The sequence below is a fragment of the Saccopteryx bilineata genome, chromosome 4, assembly GCF_036850765.1.
Source record: "Saccopteryx bilineata isolate mSacBil1 chromosome 4, mSacBil1_pri_phased_curated, whole genome shotgun sequence".
Classification (NCBI taxonomy): domain Eukaryota; kingdom Metazoa; phylum Chordata; class Mammalia; order Chiroptera; family Emballonuridae; genus Saccopteryx; species Saccopteryx bilineata.
This window is the reverse complement of record NC_089493.1, coordinates 166633051-166649721: the sequence shown is the minus strand read 5'-3', so window position 1 is coordinate 166649721 and position 16671 is coordinate 166633051. Positions and strand designations below refer to the sequence as shown.

Sequence of the window (16671 nt, the reverse complement as noted above, 5' to 3'; positions counted from 1 at the left end):
TACATCTCATTATGATTTTAATTTGCTTTCTCTAATGAGTAATGATGTTAAGCATCCTTCCATGTGCTTATAGGCATTTATGTCTCTTCCTTGGAGGAGTGTCTGTTCAGATCTTCATTTTTAACTGCATTTATTAGTCATTTTTAATTGAGTTTTAAGAGTTTTTTGGTTTTTTTTTGTATTTTTCTGGAGCTGGAAACGGGGAGAGACAGTCAGACAGACTCCCGCATGCGCCCGACCAGGATCCACCCGGCACGCCCACCAGGGGCAACGCTCTGCCCACCAGGGGGTGATGCTCTGCCCCTCCCAGGCATCATTCTGCCGAGACCAGAGCCACTCTAGCGCCTGGGGCAGAGGCCAAGGAGCCATCCCCAGTGCCCGGGCCATCTTTGCTCCAATGGAGCCTTGGCTGCGGGAGGGGAAGAGAGAGACAGAGAGGAAGGAGGGGGGGGGTGTGGAGAAGCAAATGGGCGCTTCTCCTATGTGCCCTGGCCGGGAATCGAACCCGGGTCCCCCGCATGCCAGGCCGACGCTCTACCGCTGAGCCAACCGGCCAGGGCGAGTTTTAAGTGTTTTTTATATGTTCTAGATGCAAGTCCCTTATATTTGTATTGTTTTATTCAGTTTTTCCATTTCTAATATTTGAATTGAATTTCAGTGGAAATTTATGATGTCTTCACCCATTCAATGTCTTTGTTGATTTTTAGAAGTTTCTTAATTACCTTGTTTGGGGTCAAAACACCTAATTAATGAGTCCTAACCTCCTTGTATAATGACCTTTATGTGCCTTCCTTTGGCCATAAGTGGTACAACTAGTTTGGATCATTTCCTTCCCAGCAGCCAAACTGTAGTAGGCAGAGTAATGGCCACCCATACAAAGATGTCCACACCCTAATTCCCAAAATCTGTAAATATGTTATATTATATAATAAAGGAAACTTCACAGATATCAGTAAGCTGAGGACCTTGTAAAGCAGTGGTCTCCAACCTTTTTTGGGCCACGGACTGGTTTAATTTCTGACGGACCGGTCAGAAAATATTTTCACAGACCGGCCTTTAGGGTGGGACAGAAAAACGCATAAAATAAAATTATGCGACTGGCGTAAAAACTGTGGTATTTTAAAATATAATTGTCTGACTTACGATATTTATTGGGCTAAGTTAAAGGAAGAACGAGCATGTCCTCATTATTCAGGCTGTATTTAAATTTATTATTCTGACAACATTTCATGTCTGACATCAATGTGTAATATGATAGGTTCAGGTTCGCTACCAATCATGAACCTATGACAATAAAAATAAACATGAATCCACTGTGTACTCGTATGCAACTTTATTAGAAGTATCTTCTTAACATCGCACCAACAACATAACATGAGTAACATCCTCTCTGCCTCCAAACACTTTCCAGTCACTATGGTAACATTTAAACATGCCATAAGATACAACACAAAAACAAATATAAAGTGCATGAAAAATATAACTCACCATTGTTATGAATATTGTAAGTTAAGGGTTATTTTTTATAATGTTTATATAGAATGAGAGATAGTAGCCTATCTCTCAACAACCATAAAGCTAAATCAATGGGAGCCCTGAGCTTGTTTCTCTGCAAGAGACGGTCCCATCTAGGGGTAATGGGAGACAATGACACCCGAAGTGTGTTGCTTATTTCCAGTCTATTCCGTAATTTTGTTTTGGTTGCTGTCACTGCAGAAAATCCCGCTTCACACAAATAGGATGTCGGAAATGGTAACAGGGTTTTTCGTGCTTTTGTGGTGATCTCGGGGTATTCTGCCACGACTTTAATCCAGAACACCAGCAGAATTGTAGTCTCAAACATATTTTTAAGGCTGTCATCATTTGCGATCTTCAGTAGTTGATCCTCTTCTTGCATAGACACGCTGGATTCACCTGGTTTGTTGACAAATGGATCGCGGATCCATTCCTTGGCAATTCGTGGGTCTTTTGTGGTTAGGAAGTAGCATTCAATCTCTTTTAAAAGCAAATACATGTGATCATGCACCAGCTGGGACAATGAAGGCTTGGGCTCAGTCTCTTCGAAAATTCCCGTGAATGTTTGAAACATGTCAAATATACCTCTGTTCATGCATTGTCCCCACAAATACAGTTTGGCTTTAAATGCAGCTACTTTATCTGCCAACTTGAAGACAGTTGTCATTTTCCCCTGAAGTGACCGATTGAGTTCATTGAGGAGGTTAAATTAAATATGTTGCACAAGTAAGCGAGTTTTGCAACCCATTCCTCATCACTGAAATGTGCTGCTAGCGGTGACTTTTTTTCTGAGAGAAATCTCTGCAGTGGCTCTCGTAATTCAAATGCTCTGGCCAGGGACCTCCCTAGGGACAACCATCTTATTTCTGTGTATAAGAGAAGATGTCTGTGCTTTGCATTCATTTCCTCACAAAGCTGCTCTAACAGGCGCGAGTGAAGGGCGTGTGCTTTGATGTGGCTAATAACTTTAACGACATCAACATCATTCAATACGCTGTTACGTTCTGGTGGTATATTTCGGCTAGCCAGCATTTCCCTGTGAATGACACAATGCGTAGACTTGCATTCAGGTGCAACCTCCTTAATCCGAGTAGTTAAACCAGGCATCCTTCCAGTCATGGCAGTAGCTCCATCTGTGCATATGCCAACACAAAAAGACCATTTCAGTTTTTCTGATATATAGTCATCCAGCGATTTAAATAGTTCTGCGGCTGTGGTTTTGGTTGGCAATGATAGTGCACATAACATATCCTCATGCACAACCTCTTGATAAAGATAATGCATGTAAACAAGTAGCATTGCCTTGTTGCCAATATCTGTAGATTTATCAACCTGGAGAGCATACCACAGTGATTTATTAATCCTTTCCAACAATTGTGATTCAATGTCCTCTGCTATTTCCTCAATGCACCCTGTGACGGTGGTAGCCGAAAGAGGCATCTGTGCTATCTTTTTAACCGCAGCCTCTCCTAGAAGTTCACAACAAATGTCTTTAGTGGCTGGAAGGATCAATTCTTCACCAATGGTGAATGGCTTCTTAGCCTTAGCAATACAATTAGCCACCAAGTATGATGCTCCCAGTGCACTCGCATTTACTGATGTAGTGGCCACCAGTAATTGTTTCTGTCCTTCTTGTTCATGCTTTTTTCTTTCGAAATACTCAGAAGGTTTGTCTTTTAAAATAGGGTGCTTGGTCTCCAAGTGCTGAAGCAGTTTCGAAGGCTTCATTGCCTCATGACAACTTGCCGGTTGTCACATATTATGCAGAGCAGCACTGCTGTGCAAGAATCACCAGTTGCAATAAATCCATAAGTCAAGTAGGACTCCTGGTATTGTCTGTTAAATGAAGCCTTCTTTTTCTTTGAGGTCATAGGTTCTTCTGTCTCCTCACTGGCCCTTTTCCACTTGGCAAAAAAAAAAAACTTTTCATGAAATTTTGTTTCTCACTCATTTTGCTAGTTTATGGGTTTAATTTTAGCAGTAACGTATCACATGACCGAGACCAGCATCAAGAGTGAGTCTTAGATGGATGTAACAGAGGGAATCTGGTCATTTTTAAAAAATAAAACATTGTTCAGACTTAAATATAAATAAAATGGAAATAATGTAAGTTATTTATTCTTTCTCTGCGGACCGCGTCCCAGGGGTGGGGGACCACCATTGTAAAGGGAAAGTCATCCTGGATTATCTGGGTGGGACAGAACCTTTCCTGGCTATGCTCAAAGGGAGATATGGCTACAAAAGAATAGTGAAAGAGATACAATGCTGCCAGCCTTGAAGATGGAATAGTGGGATATTAGTAAGTGAAGTAGGCAGCACCTAGAAGGTAGGAAAGATGAAGAAATGGTTTCTCCTCTAGGGCCACCAGAAAGAAATGCATGCCTCCTGATACCTTGATTTTAGCCCAGTAAGACCTAAACTTAAAATGTGGCCCATAGAGCTGTAAGATAATATATTTTTATTGTTTCAAGTAACTGGTCATTTTTTATAGCAGCAAGAGAAACCTAGTACATAACACAAGCATAGATTCTCATGCACCCATCAGCTGAGTCAACAAAATTTCATCAATACACAAGAATAGTATTATCGCCAATAAAATGATGGACAGTGTCTAGTATAGTTCTGGTGAACCATTCTTTAAAATAAATTTGTTGGTAGCCCCTGACATCTTTCTTCAGCATACTTTTAAAGAGGAGTTGTCAACAACATATGGTTAATGTTAAAAGGAAATAACTGGCCTGACCTGTGGTGGCGCAGTGGATAAAGCGTCAACCTGGAAACGCTGAGGTTGCCGGTTCAAAACCCTGGGCTTGCCTGGTCAAGGCACATATGGGAGTTGATGCTTCCAGCTCCTCCCCCCTTCTCTCTCTCTCTCTCTCTCTCTCTCTCTCCCCCCTCTCTATAATGAATAAAAAATAAATAAAAATCTTAAAAAAAAAGCCTTAAAAATAAAAAAAGGAAATAACTGGAACCTACCTATATTTCTTATTAAAATTTAAATATCTCTAAATTATTTAGTGATAAAATTCCTCCACAAAGTTGTGTATAATTTTCTAAAATTATTTATTAGGATTAATACCAGAATACAACTTTTTTTAAAAAATGGTGTGCTAAAATAAATATAGTATATTTAGTTTGAATAAGAGATTTCCAAAGCAAGTTTCAACTTTCAAGAGGAAATGAAAATATATTTCAGGGGTGACAGAAAAATACTGAAGGGATAATATAAGAAATGAAAGAAATACAACCATAGGATAATTCTACTCCCAATTCAGGGCATTCATTTTTACAATAAGTGTAATATCTTAAGAATGTACAGGAAGATATTTGGACTGATTCATTTATAATAAAGACCAATTGTGGTGCCTGACTGAGCTTAGATAGGTCAGTGCTTCTATAAGAACTTTCAGTTTATTTGTTCAGGGTGGTGTGGCCATTGGTATAGAAACAAATACAAACTACAGACCCAAAGTTACATTTCTACATAGAAATGTAATTCATGGAATAGATGGATTTCACTTCCTTGCTTAGGAAGACAATGCTACCAGTTAACACCTGCCATTATAGCACATGAGTTAAGAAGTGGGGCACTCAACTAAAGTAGACTTAGAATATGTCTCAAAAAATTCCTTTTACGCCTGACCTGTGGTGGCGCAATGGATAAAGCATCGACCTGGAACGCTGAGGTCGCCGGTTCAAAACCCTGGGCTTGCCTGGTCAAGGCACATAGGGGAGTTGATGCTTCCTGCTCCTCTCTCCCCCTTCTCTCTCTCTCTCACTCTCTCTCCTCTCTAAAAAATTAATAAAAGAAAAATTGAAAAAAAGGATTTTTAAAAAAATTCCTTTTACTACTCTGATTTGAGAGCATGCTACTTAACCTTTCTTAGCTTCAGTTTCTCATATGTAAAAGAAGGGAATGATATACCAACTCTCATAGGTTTGGCAGAAGGTTAAAAAGATACTTAATGTAAAGCACCCTGTACATTACTCTTAATTAAATTAGAAATCAAAAAACAAAAGCTTAAAACAGATTCATTAGCTCATACTATACAGTTGAGATCTGTGTGGTTTACTAATTATGTAACATCTTAATGAAAAACCGTAATGTTAAAGGATTAAGATTGGATTTTACTGGAGGTACAACAAAACTGAAATTATGATAGCTTAAATAAGATAGAAGTTTCTTAATTTCTCAAGTAAAAATATTTAGAAGCAGTCAATCCAGAGATGACATACTGACTTCTTGATCATCAGGGACCCACATCTCCTTAAAGTTTATTCCATACTCACTGTCTTTAGCCATTATTTCCATTCTTACTGTTCTTTAAAGCCCAACACAGCTGACTTTGTTCCAACCATAACTTACACACTCTAAGTAGCAATGACTAGTTGGAAAAGAACAAAAAGGACCCCTTCCTAGATGAATCATCTCCCTTTAAATAGTTTTCTTGGAAGTTCTTCTACACCACTTGTATATACATCTCATTGGCTAAAACCTAGTCAGGTGCTCCATTCTAACTGCCAAGAGATTGGCAAAATGTATTCTTCTGAATAAACAGACTAATGCCCTCAATAAAATTTGGGATCTGTTAGAAAGTAGAAAAAAATGAATGAATATTGGCTGGCCACTGCATTGAGCACAGGTGCTCAATGTTTCTTAAATAGGAAAAGCCAGTTTCACTGCTCTGCTGTTTCATCTTACTGGATAAACACCATGTAGCTTCCCCCCTCCTTTGAATATCAATAAAGCTAAATAGAAAGCAATTAAAACAATTACATTAAAACTAACACTGACATATTAATGAAAGGAAGCACAATTAGCATGAAATTGTAAGAGGAAACAGTATCAAAGATAAGTAGTACTGGGAGAGAAGAATAAAGCAAGAGCCAAATTCTCCTGGCACCAGGGCTATTCTTCCTGGTTAGGCATACTTCTCCGTGAGTGTTAGTGCACTACTGCTCTTAGATACCTAACAGTTTAAAAACTAATTAAAAAATAAAAATCTTAAGAGACACAATCAATTCTATAGAATTTTTTTTTTAAGAATTTACTTCCTACTATTTTTTTCCTAACACATCCATAAGCTATTCAGGATCAAAGATTTTTTTCTTTACAACTATTGACTTCATCAGTCTTTTGAGAGGCAAGAAATAGGACCACTCATCTCTCACAGCAATGAAGAAAAGATAAGATACCATTCTTTAAAACAAAGGAATAATAAGAGACAGTTTGTAAAAAAGCTTAGTGTGATTTAAACGTTCATAATAGGTTGCCAGAAAAACCATCACCTTAAACTTACCAATTTAAAATATTTTTGAATAACATAAACAATTATTGTCACTGAATATTAAAGCTGAAGTCATTCCTAAAGTTGGGGTTTTCTTCTATTTCTGGACGAGGGTAATGGGCCCGGGAATTGGACATTATAGGCTTCAGAAACTTGAACTCGCTTGTCCCTGAGTCTCCCATTAGAGACTCCCAATATATTGTCTTTATTAAATAAGTTCCTATCAATAGTTAAATTCTAAAGATATTCTAGAAGGAGAGATTTTTTTCCCACTTTACTCCCCATGCTCTAGTATGTGAGATTAGGAATAATTGGTTTTAAAACTTTAACTCACTGGTCCCTGAAACAGTAGTGTGTAGTCAGACACACTACAATATCCCCAGTTTTCCAAGAATAATAAAAGAATAATAAAAGGTTAAATGTTTAAAACTTAAAAAAATTATTGGATGTTGAATCCAAAGCTATTCCTAAAGTTCTCATTTTTTCCCACATTTCTACCAGTGTCACGGACGGGAAGATTGGGGATAATTGGCTTCATAAATTTAAACTCCTCTGTCCCAGTACCTCCCATCAGACACACCTCATACTGGTAGCTCTGAGATAGGGTCCCCGTGCCACTAATGTCCACCAGGTGGCCCGGAAAGTGGCCCTCGGGCACCGAGCAGCCACCCACCCAGGCGGCCCTGCTCCGCCTGCACAGCCGCCCCGCGATGAACGCCAGCACCGAGAACAGGAAGAGCGACGACACCGACGCCAACGCGATGACCAGGTAGACGGTGAGCGGGTCGGCCTGGGCCGCGTCGGCCGCCGCTTCGGGCAGCGGCAGGTAGGGCTGCGAGAAGCCGTCCACCAGCAGCACGTGCAGCGTGACGCTGGCCGAGCGCGGCGGCTCGCCGTTGTCCTTGACCAGCAGCAGCAGCCGGTGCTTGGCCGCGTCGCGCTCGCTCAGCAGCCGGGCCGTGCGCACCTCGCCGTTGTGCGCCCACACGCCGAACAGCCCGGGCTCCGTGGCCTTGAGCAGCTGGTACGACAGCCAGGCGTTCTGGCCCGAGTCGCCGTCCACCGCCACCACCTTGCTCACCAGGTAGCCGGGCTCGGCCGCCCGGGGCACCAGCTCGGTGCAGGGCGCCGAGCCGTTCTGCGGCGGGTACAGCACGAAGGGCGCGTTGTCGTTGGCGTCCAGCACCTGCACGCGCACCAGCGCCTGGCTGCTCAGCGCCGGGGCCCCGCGGTCTGTGGCGCCCACGAGGAACTCGAACGCCTGCAGCGCCTCGAAATCCAGCGCCCTCAGGGCGAACAGGTGTCCGTTGTCCGCGTTGATGGACACCAGCGAGGCCAGGGGCAGGCTGGGGTCCTGGGGCGGCAGCAGCGAGTAGGTGACCTGGGCGTTGGCGCCCGCGTCTGTGTCAGTGGCGCTGACGCTGCCGATGTGCAGGGCGGGGCTGTTGTTCTCACGAATGAAAAAGGTGTAGGAGGTTTGGGTGAAGACGGGGGCGTTGTCGTTGACGTCTGACACCAGCACGGTTATGTTGTGCTGGGTTTTCAGTCTGGGTGTCCCCATGTCAGTAACAGTAATAGTGATGTTGTACTCTGCTCTGGTCTCTCTATCCATCGGTTTTTCTGTGACTAGAGTGTAAAAATTTTTCAAGGAAGATTTTAGAAAAAAAGGTAGGTTGTCCTGAATGGAGCAACTCATTTTACCATTATCTTCAGAATCCAGATCTGAAACACTGAACACTGCAACCACTGTCTCAGGGGAATTCTCAGGGATCTGCCTGGTAAGTGCGGACATGGTCACTTCTGGGGCATTGTCGTTCACATCCATGACTTGAGTCAGAACAGTGCATTTTCCAGACAAGCTTCCAGCATCTTTGGCCTCGATATTGACCTCATAGGACTGAATATCTTCGAAATCAAGTTGTTTTTTCAGTCGAATATCTCCTGTAATGGGATTGAGTTCAAAGGTTTTTCTAATCTCCTCTGAAGCTTGGAAAAGTGAATAGGAAATCTCGCCATTGGCTCCTGTGTCTACATCCGTAGCAGAGACCTTGACAATCAGGAAACCTATGGGACTGTCCTCAGGGATCTGTACTCTATAGAACGGCTGTTCAAATTCAGGGGCATTATCGTTGATGTCCACAACTTCGATGTAGATTTGAGCAGTGCCAGACAGGGGTGGAGAGCCACCATCCAGCGCTGTGAGGGTTAACCTGAGCTCAGGTTCCTCCTCACGATCCAATGCTTTGTTCAGCACCAGTTCGGGATATTTTCTGCCATCGCTGCGTTTGCGGGTGAGGACGTGAAAATAGGAGTTGGGACTGATTATATAGGTCTCAATATTATTTTGGCCTACATCTAGGTCCTGAGCGTTCTTCAGAGGAAGTGCAGTCCCAGTAGGACTGCTCTCTGATATTTTTAGCACCATATCTCTTTCCACGAATACCGGAGCATGGTCATTTATATCTATTACTTGTATCTCAGCTTGAAAAAACTCTAAGGGATTCTCTAGCAACACCTGAAAACGCAGCACACAGGGCTCTGTGTGACCACATAGTTCCTCGCGGTCCAGTTTCTCATTTAGCAACAAATCCCCTGTCTCCTGATCGATCTGCATATGCAGTTTGTTCCCTTTGGAAGTGACCCTAGCTCCTCGCCTGGTGAGTTCCCTCTGTCCCAGACCCAGATCCTTTGGTAAATTGGTTACAAAAGAGCTTCCCTCAGTTTCCTCCACTACAGAATAGCGCCTAGGTTCAGTGCTCGCCTGAGATAAGCCCAAGAAAATAAAGAAGTAAAGGACTTGCCTTTGTTTGCAAATGAGCATCCTGCTGGCCTCCATTGTTCTTGGTACAGCCTCTAGTGAGGCTGGTTCCGCTGAGCTCTGAAGAACTCGGTATCTGAGACTGTAATAATAGCACGGGATACCTCAAAAACGTCCCAGTGATTAGTCCTTTTTAGAGGACCCAATTATTCTGTGACACCCGAGCTTCCCGTGGGCTTGCAAGCTCTGCTGGTAAGTTTTGCCTGTTAATGGAGCCGCCGTTGCAGTTCCGGTTTGTACCTTCTTATCCTGCAGCGCCACCACGCGTCCTAACAGGATCTCACATTTTCCGGGATAAAAATGAATTCACTATTTCTAATTCTTGCCAGATTGTACAGGTTATAACAATAACTTTATTATCGCTAGACCTTACAGTGCAGATAATAGTCCGAGGACCACATGAAAAATGGCATTAGTAGGGGCTTCTTACCTTTACTAGTGCTGAGTTTGGAGCAAAAAGAAAATATGTATGTAATAGCCTGGCTGAGAAGAAAGAATACATGCAAAAAAAAATTAAAACATATAATTGAAATAACATAGAAAATTTCAGAATATGCTTTTGTTGCCATGAACCTTGGGAAAAGTATTGAACCTCTGCCTCAGTTTTCTTATCTGTAAGGTGGAGAGTATAATAGTACTTATTACATAGGGCTGCTGTGAGTACCCCCCATAGAGATGAGGACATTGAGGCAGAGATAGATTAACTTTATAAACACACACATGCATCAGACATGTAATTTGATGCCACCGGGTAACCGAGTTTGCATGAGTCCATTATGACTAGAAAAACACTCAATATGTGTGTGGCAGAAGAATGCATGAGCAGAATTAGTTCAGATAGTAGTTATCATGTTAAAGACACAAGGAAAGGTGGGAGCATTTGACTAATAGAGGTATAATCTTGACAGCAGTGGTGATTCTGTATTCAGAAAGATTTTCTATTTTTGTTTGCTGCTTTTCTTACAGTATCATTTTGAAACAAAACCTTTTATTTTGAAAAAATTAAAACTCCATAAAGAAGAATAGTATGATGAACACTCAGGTACTCATAACTAGCTTCAACAATTATAAATATTTTGCCGTATTGTTTATCTCCTTAACATTCTTACATCCCAGACAAACTAAATTTCACCCATAAATAACTCATTATGCTCTTCTAACTATAAATGAACTAAAAAACAACTACAATGCTATGTCATACCTAAGAGATTAGGTTAAATTATTTCATACACATGTATATTAAAATTTTCTCCATTTCTTTCACAGTTGTTTAAATCAAGATCCCAACAAGATTCAGTACAAAGTGCATTTATTTCACTGTGGAAAATTACCTCCCGTCCTTTTCCATGTCATTGATTTCTTTTAAAAAATAAAACTAATTAATTTTATCCTGACACTATGAAAACAATATAGAATTCTACTGCTTTTTTTTTGTCCTTACACTATACCCCATTAGTAACACCCAGTAATAGTACTATTTTAAGAGTTACTAGAGTAATTCATAATATATTCAGAATACAGCTATGCTAAAATTATCTGGTTAATGTTAAGCAGTTACAGATTATTACAGACAAAGCTTCTTATTATCTCCCTAGCATCTCTAAATAATTTAATTATCATTTGTTTCTTTTTAATATTACATATTTAATACTATTCTTTTTCTTATACTTTCCTGATTTAGCGATACAGTATATTGAATACAGCTTTAAAAAAGTAAACTTTCAAATTAAATCAGAAAATGTGTTTTTAAAAGTAAGTAAAAACTACTGTAGAAATATTACGATAATGTAAGGAGGTTAATAAACAAACAAATAAAAATGATGTAATGTTTCTGTTCAGGTTCATTAATCTTTTCTGTGAAAAAAAAGCACAGCATAAATTGATCTTTTAATTTTTTTGGTTTTGATTTGTTAGATAAGAGCTTTAATAATAATAAATAAATAATTCAGAAAAGCTGGATTATTGGTTTATACTCAGTGACAGAAAAATCTAGAAAAGATATTCAGCTCTGTCTATTATCAGTTGGTGATATTAACAAATTCACTAAACCTCCATGAATATGCTCACTTAAAAAATACCTCTCCTTATAGGTTTACATCTAAGATTAAGTGTTAAAATAGTATATGATGTGAACATCAATTTGTTCCTCAATGTGCCCTGACAGGGGACCCGTAATCTCTGCATATCTGCACAATGCTCTAACCAACCGAGCTCTCTGGCCAGGGCTGTAAGAACTTTTAAAAACGCTTTAGGTTTAGAAGATACTGTAAAAGCTGTGCTTCTAAAACTTAGGGTAGGTATACATCTACAGCACTAAAATCAACTCAAAAAATAAAAAAGCAATAAAGTTTGAAGACAACAAAAATTAATTTATAACATCTCAAGAAAGATTTGTCATGTAATAAATAGACTGCAAATGCATAATTTTTAGAGAAAATAGACACATCTTTCATGCTTTGTGGAGGGTTCTTCGGGCTAAAGCTAAATAATTTTCTGTGTAAAATAATTTATTCTGTGATGTTAAGAATACTTGAAATAATGTGAAAGCAGTTCTCTACAGGTAACAAGGAATAAAATTCTGATGAATATATGCACACAGTAATCGCATTTATTTTTCATTATTTATCAGAAATCCAAATTATTCCGAAATGCAGGGTATTCTTCCTTCTCTGTGTCCTGGGACTGCAGATTAGAAATAATTGGCTTCAGAAACTTGACCTCGCTGGTGGTCCCTGAACCACCCCTCAGACACACCTCATACTGGTAGCTCTGGGACAGGGTTCCCGTGCCGCCGACATCCACCAGGTGGCCGGGAAAGTGGTCCTCGGGCACCGAGCAGCCACCCACCCAGGCGGCCCTGCTCCGCCTGCACAGCCGCCCCGCGACGAACGCCAGCACCGAGAACAGGAAGAGCGACGACACCGACGCCAACGCGATGACCAGGTAGACGGTGAGCGGGTCGGCCTGGGCCGCGTCGGCCGCCGCTTCGGGCAGCGGCAGGTAGGGCTGCGAGAAGCCGTCCACCAGCAGCACGTGCAGCGTGACGCTGGCCGAGCGCGGCGGCTCGCCGTTGTCCTTGACCAGCAGCAGCAGCCGGTGCTTGGCCGCGTCGCGCTCGCTCAGCAGCCGGGCCGTGCGCACCTCGCCGTTGTGCGCCCACACGCCGAACAGCCCGGGCTCCGTGGCCTTGAGCAGCTGGTACGACAGCCAGGCGTTCTGGCCCGAGTCGCCGTCCACCGCCACCACCTTGCTCACCAGGTAGCCGGGCTCGGCCGCCCGGGGCACCAGCTCGGTGCAGGGCGCCGAGCCGTTCTGCGGCGGGTACAGCACGAAGGGCGCGTTGTCGTTGGCGTCCAGCACCTGCACGCGCACCAGCGCCTGGCTGCTCAGCGCCGGGGCCCCGCGGTCTGTGGCGCCCACGAGGAACTCGAACGCCTGCAGAGCCTCGAAATCCAGCGCCCTCAGGGCGAACAGGTGTCCGTTGTCCGCGTTGATGGACACCAGCGAGGCCAGGGGCAGGCTGGGGTCCTGGGGCGGCAGCAGCGAGTAGGTGACCTGGGCGTTGGCGCCCGCGTCTGTGTCAGTGGCGCTGACGCTGCCGATGTGCAGGGCGGGGCTGTTGTTCTCGCGGATGAAGAGCGTGTAGGAGGTTTGGGTGAAGGCGGGGGCGTTGTCGTTGACGTCTGAGATCTGCACGGTTATCTGATACTCAGTTTTTAGTCGGGGCGTCCCCAAGTCGGTGACAGTGATGGTGATGTTGTACTCGGCTCTGCTCTCTCTGTCCAGCGGTCTCTCTGTTACCAGGGTGTAGAAATTCTCTACTGATGGCTTCAGGACGAAGGGGAGATCATCTTGGATGGAGCACACCATCTTTGCATTGTTACCTGAATCTTTGTCTCTAATCCTAAAAACAGCTACAATAGTCTCAACTGAGTTTTCTGCAATTGAGCTAGTAAGTGATGACATGAGCAGTTCCGGTGGATTATCATTTATATCTGTTACATGCACCACCACGGTACATTTTCCAGAAAGCCCTCCGCCGTCTTTGGCCTGAATAGTTAATGTGTAAGTTTGCATTTCCTCATAGTTTAATTCGGCTTTAAGATAAAGATGGCCAGTTGTTGAATTGATTTGAAACGTTTTGAGAATTCTTTCAGTGGCATAAAAGAATGCATAAACTATTTCCCCATTACTTCCTGTGTCTAAATCCCTAGCTGACACGGTGACAATCAGGGAGCCAACAGGGCTGTTCTCCGGCACCTGCACCTTGTAAAGAGACTGTACAAATTCGGGGACGTTGTCATTTATGTCCAAAATGAGGATGCGTACCATGGCGGTCCCGGATCTGGGCGGAGAGCCACCATCCAAGGCGGTGAGGGTTAAACTGAGCTCAGGCACCTCTTCGCGATCTAGCACTCGATCCAGCACTAATTCGGGATAGATATTCCCCTCCCCACTATCATGCACATTAATATGGAAATAGGCATTGGCGCTGATGGTGTAGTTTCTCAAGTTGTTGGTTCCAACGTCTGAATCCTGTGCCCTTTCTAGGAGAAATGCCGCCCCTGGAGTGGTGTTTTCTAATATTTTCAAGGGAATCACTCTATCTAGAAACACTGGAGAATGATCATTGATGTCTCTGACGCATAGTTCAGCACGGAAAATCTGAAAAGGCTTTTCAAGTAACAACTGAAAGGGCAGCAGGCAGGGCTCTGTGGGGCCGCACAGTTCCTCTCGATCTAATTTCTCATTTAGAAGTAAATCACCAGTAAGCGGATTGAGTAATAAAAAGCGTATGTCCTGATCTGAAACAAGTCTAGGTCCCCGAGCTGACAGTTCCCCCACCCCCAATCCTAGGTCATTTGCTAGGTTGGCCAGAAAGGTGCCTCTCTCGGTTTCCTCAGCCACAAAATACCGACGCGGTTCCGCGCCAGCCCAAGACACTCCCAGAAATAGACAAAGAAGTAGGACTTGCCTTTTCTGCATCGCACGCTTCACTCTGTCCTCCATCTTCTTTTTATCAGTCTTTCAAAACTACTTTCACTCGGCCCCAAGCAGTTTTCAGAAATGGCAGCAACCGAATCCTTAGAAATGAGCTTATAATAGCAATGCTTGTAGGGAGGTATCCCTACTTTTCCCCAAATCCTGTCAACACGGTTTTCTTTACTGTACCTTTCTGTCTGGCCAGATCTCCTAACACTGGAATCTGCAACATCCTTTGTGTATTTTATTTTTCCTTTCTCTTTTTAGCCAGCAGCGCCACCTTGCGTTTTGTGGATGTTATTCCCGTTTTAAAGAATAGAACAAAAAGATGGCGGATTAAAAGAATAGTTGCTGGAGTGGTTTTATGTTCTTCAGGGTCTCTGCTGTTTCATTACATTTTTCACCCCTCAAATGGTCACAGCAATGCTAGTAAGCGCTTACATCATCCTCCCCTTTTATCATGTGGATTCGTAGAAAAATAAACCATCTGTTCTCCTTAATCTAGTGCTATGCACTTGAACTCTGAATCCCTACCAGGAGTAAATCCTAAAAAAAATAAAATAAAAAAAGAAAAGAAAAGAAAAGAAAAAGACTCCTGTTTTTTAAATGGATAGTAAAGACTATATTAAAAAATGAAGCTTCATCAAAAGTTAACCTTTAAATTATTTGTTAACTGTTTGACAATAATGCTGTTCATACTACAAAGTAACAGGCCTCTTTTTTTTTCAGTTTCTTGTGAATTAAATAATCCTTCTGGTTTCAAGGTCTTCACTCTTTACCCATGATACTTTCTGGAATACTTTCTGTCCCCTAACCCTCACCTGCTATAAGTAATAATATTATTTACTGTTCACATATAATTTCTTTTCTTTTCTTTTTTTTGTATTTTTCTGAAGCTGGAAACGGGGAGAGACAGTCAGACAGACTCCCGCACGCGCCCCACCGGGACCCACCCGGCACGCCCACCAGGGACGACGCTCTGCCCACCAGGGGGCGATGCTCTGCCCCTCCGAGGCGTTGCTCTGCCCCACTCTAGCGCCTGGGGCAGAGGCCAAGGAGCCATCCCCAGCACCCAGGCCATCTTTTGCTCCAATGGAGCCTTGGCTGCAGGAGGGGAAGAGAGAGGAAGGAGGGGGGTTGGAGAAGCAAATGGGCACTTCTCCTATGTGCCCTGGCCGGGAATCGAACCTGGGTCCCCTGCACGCCAGGCCGACGCTCTACCGCTGAGCTAACCGGCCAGGCCACATATAATTTCAATGGCTAGCATCTCCAAGGGTGTGCAATGTATACTCTTAAAAATAACAATAGCAAGTAGGTCATTCTTACCTTTGTGGCAGTGCTCCTAGTATTTCAATTTTAACTCTGATGGTTTGATCATGATTTGGGGTAAATATTCTTTTTTGGATTAAAAAAGTTTTCTTTTTTATCTTTGTTCTTTCATATTTTAAAATAATTTTTGATATATTTTGACATACCTTTATTTTTATTTTTATTTTTTTGTATTTTTCTGAAGCTGGAAACGGGGAGAGACAGTCAGACAGACTCCCGCACGCGCCCGACCGGGACCCATCCGGCACGCCCACTAGGGGCGACGCTCTGCCCACCAGGGGGCGATGCTCTGCCACTCCGGGGCATCGCTCTGCCGCGACCAGAGCCACTCCAGCGCCTGGGGCAGAGGCCAAGGAGCCATCCCCAGCGCCCGGGCCATCTTTGCTCCAATGGAGCCTTGGCTGTGGGAGAGGAAGAGAGAGACAGAGAGGAAGGAGGGGGGGTGGAGAAGCAAATGGGCGCCTCTCCCATGTGCCCTGGTCGGGAATCGAACCCGGGTCCCCCGCACGCCAGGCCGACGCTCTACCGCTGAGCCAACCGGCCAAGGCCTGACATACGTTTATTTTTAATTGTACCTTTTTAATTCTCAAGTTGTTGGTATAATGGCATTTAACCATGACAGATTTTAACTCTTAGTTCTCTTTTGCTGTTAATCTGTATTTTAATTACTTTATTTTAGACATTATCAGTTGACTCTTTATTGCATTAGATTTGATTTCAGCTTTTGTACACTTCCAA

The 16671-nt window shown here is 43.0% G+C and overlaps 2 protein-coding genes across 2 annotated transcripts; both read right to left on the bottom strand.

Moving 5' to 3' along the window:
• Nucleotides 1-7242: 7242 nt before the first annotated feature.
• LOC136333512 (protocadherin beta-13-like) lies at nt 7243-9787 on the bottom strand. Its single transcript, XM_066272742.1, has one exon. The coding sequence runs from the start codon at nt 9637-9639 to the stop codon at nt 7243-7245; it is 2397 nt and encodes a 798-aa protein (XP_066128839.1). The 5' UTR covers nt 9640-9787.
• Nucleotides 9788-11531: 1744 nt separating this feature from the next.
• LOC136333511 (protocadherin beta-7-like) lies at nt 11532-14794 on the bottom strand. Its single transcript, XM_066272741.1, has one exon. It carries the CDS (start codon nt 14629-14631, stop codon nt 12247-12249), a length of 2385 nt encoding a protein of 794 aa, XP_066128838.1. The 5' UTR covers nt 14632-14794; the 3' UTR covers nt 11532-12246.
• Nucleotides 14795-16671: the final 1877 nt, after the last annotated feature.